The sequence below is a fragment of the Cebus imitator genome, unplaced genomic scaffold (genome assembly GCF_001604975.1).
Source record: "Cebus imitator isolate Cc_AM_T3 unplaced genomic scaffold, Cebus_imitator-1.0 Scaffold181, whole genome shotgun sequence".
Classification (NCBI taxonomy): domain Eukaryota; kingdom Metazoa; phylum Chordata; class Mammalia; order Primates; family Cebidae; genus Cebus; species Cebus imitator.
Genome location: NW_016107496.1, coordinates 587507 through 590800, shown reverse-complemented (window position 1 = coordinate 590800; position 3294 = coordinate 587507). Strand labels below are relative to the sequence as shown.

General features: G+C 39.1%; 1 protein-coding gene across 2 annotated transcripts in view; it reads left to right on the top strand.

Moving 5' to 3' along the window:
- The window catches only part of CCNT1 (cyclin T1), a 24730-nt gene that overhangs the window by 12752 nt on the left and 8684 nt on the right, over window positions 1-3294 (top strand). For both annotated transcript variants that reach the window (XR_001830157.2, XM_017545706.2), the window contains exon 4: window positions 2508-2568. Coding sequence is in view for 1 of the 2 variants with exons in the window: in XM_017545706.2 (XP_017401195.1) it covers window positions 2508-2568 (61 nt within the window). In the remaining variant the exon portion in view is untranslated. The remainder of the gene's footprint in view (window positions 1-2507; window positions 2569-3294) is intronic.

Genomic DNA, 3294 nt, shown 5'->3' with positions numbered 1-3294 from the left:
TAGTAGAGACGGGGTTTCACCATGTTGACCAGGATGGTCTCGATCTCTTGACCTCGTGATCCACCCGCCTCGGCCTCCCAAAGTGCTGGGATTACAAGCGTGAGCCACCGCGCCCGGCTAAAATCTATTTTTTAAAAGGAAACTATATATATAATACAATGTCCAATATGTAAAATACAGGCTATATTTAACAAATGTATAATACAATATCTATTTAACATGTAATACATATATTTAACCCAGTATATTCAATACATTGGCATTTTAGCATATAATGAATGTTAAAAAGTTACTAATGGGTTATTTTACATTCTTTCCTTTTCTTTTTTTGAGACCAACTCTCGCTGTGTCACATAGGCTGGAGTGCAGTGGTGCAATCTCAGCTTACTGCAACCTTCACCTCCTGGGTTCAAGCTATTCTCCTGCCTCAGCCTCTGGAGTAACTGCAATTACAGGCATGCGCCACCATGCCCTGCTAATTTTTGGTATTTTTAGTAGAGACAAGATTTCGCTATGTTGGCCAGGCTGGTCCCGATCTCTTGGCCTCAAGTGATCTGCCCACTTCTGCCTCCCAAAGTGCTGGTATTACAAGCGTGAGCCACTGTGCTTAGCCTTTTTTTTTTTTTTTTTTTTTTTTCTTTTTTGAGGCAGGTCTTGCTTTGCTGCCCATGCTGGAGTGTGGTGGTGTGACCAAGGCTCACTGCAGCCTCAACTTCCTGGGCTCAATTGATCTTCCCGCCTCAGCTCTCAAAGTAGTTAGGACTATAGGTGCGCACCATGATGCCCAGCTAATTTTTTGTATTTTTGGTAGAGACAGGGTCTTGCTATGTTTCCCAGGCTGGTCTCAATCTCGTGGACTCAAGTGATCTGCCCACCTCAGCCTCCCGAAATGTTGGGATTACAGGCATGAGCCACTGTGCCCAGCTGTTTTCTTTGAGACAGAATCTCGCTTTGTTGCCTATGTTAGAGTGTAGTAGCAAGATTGTAGCCCACTACAGCCTCATACACCTGGGCCGAGGTGATTGTTTCACCTCACCCACCCAAGTAGCTAGTACTATAGCTGCATGCCGCCACTCTCAGTTCATTTTTAATTTTTTTTGTAGAGATGGGGGAGTCTCACCATGTTGCCCAGGCTGGTCTTGAACTCTTGGCCTTTGAAGAATCCTCCCACCCTGGCCTCCCAAAGTGTTAGGATTCTAGATGTGAGCAACCATGCCCAGCTACATTTTTAATTTTTCATTATTTTTTATTTTTTTGAGAAGGAGTCTTGCTTTGTTGCCCAGGTTGGAGTGCAGTAGCATAGTCTTGGCTCACTGCAACTGCCACCTCCAAAGTTCAAGCAATTCTCTGCATCGGACTCCCTGGGATTACAGGCACGTGCCACCACACCCAGCTAAGTGGTTTTAGTAGAGACAGGATTTCACCATCTTGGGCAGGCTAGTCTTGAACTCCTGACCTCGTGACCTACCCACCTCAGCCTCCCAAAGTGCTGGGATTACAGGCATGAGCCACCGTGCCTGGCCCATTTTTTTATTTTTTAACTGTCTTAAAAATCCAGTGTATTTTATGGTTATAGCACATGTCAATTTAGACTAGCTACATTTCAAGTGATGAATGGCTACATGTGGCTGGTTGCTATAGTTTTGGCTGGCATGTACCTGAGAACATTTTTTTATTACCTTTTCCTTTGAACTCTTCTGTTACTTTTTAGAAACCTAGCATGGTCCCAGAGGGGAAGGTCTAATAGGAGTCAAATGTTTGATATCAGTTAAATGCTTACAGTACTGTAGGAAGGTTCTGCAAATGTATTTTGGTGATGTTGAAAAATATATACTTTACAGCTGGGCATGGTGGCTCACACCTATAATCCTAGTGCTTTGCTGAGGTGGGTGGATCACCTGAAGTCAGGAGTTCGAGGCTAGCTTTGCCAACACGGTGAAACCCGTCTCTACTAAATACACAAAAATTAGCCAGGCATGGTGGAAGGTATCTGTAATCCCAGCTACTCGGGAGGCTGAGGCAGGAGAATTGCTTGAACCTGGGAGGTGGAGGTTGCAGTGAGCTGCGATCATGCCGCTGCACTCTAGCCTGGGCAGCTGAGTGAGACTCTGTCTCAAAAAGAAAAAAAAAGAAAAACATATGCTTTAAATTTTCTTGTATCTGAATCACATGAACCGTAAAACCTAAAGTTAGTCTGAAAATGAACCAAAGAAAGAAAAAAGAGAAAGAAAAAAAAAAAAAAAAAAAAAAAATAAACCAAATATCTAGTGCTTTTCCTGTAGCCATATATGAATAAAGTATGTCTCTCAGTGTACTGCCTTTTTTTTTTTTTTTTTTAATAAGAAAATCTTCACTGAATGGGCATAAGGGATAAAGATTGTATTTCAGTTCTTAACTCTACTTCCTATCTCCATTCATATCTTTTATTGTTTTGGTTTCCTGGGAGGGAGTGTTAGAATTGTTTATTGTGCCTTTGTGGGAAATAATTTCTGTCTTTTCACTTTTAGGCTTATTTGCAACAAGTTCAAGATCTGGTCATTTTAGAAAGCATAATTTTGCAGACTTTAGGTAAGTTTATTTTCCTTTGAAACTTTTTAAAAAAATTATGCAATAAAATAATATGATTTTAAAAATTTGCTAAATAGGAAATAGGAAGAAAATTACTTGGGAAAGTTTTTGTAGTATCCATCTGTTTCTAGATTATAGTTGTAGACTGAGTTTAACCTTGCCTATTCCATATAACAAATGCAGGTAGTACAGCTGACCTTTGACGTAGCAATTAGTGGATTTTTTTTTCTTTTCATTCTAGGGTTCATGATTTGCTTTTTAAGTTTTGCTGATTTACCTTCAAAAATTATAAAAAACTATAGATAAATAATGTTTTTCCTTCTATTTATTGTTGTGGTCTGTAACAGCATTTATTTTTAAAATTGGTAACTAGTGTTCAGAACATCAGAGTGACAGTGGGAGAACTGAAGCTTTAGTGGTTGCATGGGCGACTCTGATGATGTTATTATCTGTTATTTTCATCACATAGGCTGCCTTTAAAAGTTTAGAAAATATGAAAATAAAGATTTTTTATCCCTGTTCTTTTGGGCTATCATTTTTCTCTAGGTAGGGTATGATTTCATGAGTTGTACTTGAAAGTTATTGGTACAGATATTTTTTTTGCACATATATATACATGATGAGTTCTTCAGAGTTTCCCTCTCAAGTTAATTTCTTCTAGTCAACTTTTTTTCTTTTTCTTTTTCTTTTTCTTTTCTTTCTTTCTTTCTTTCTTTTTTTTTTTTT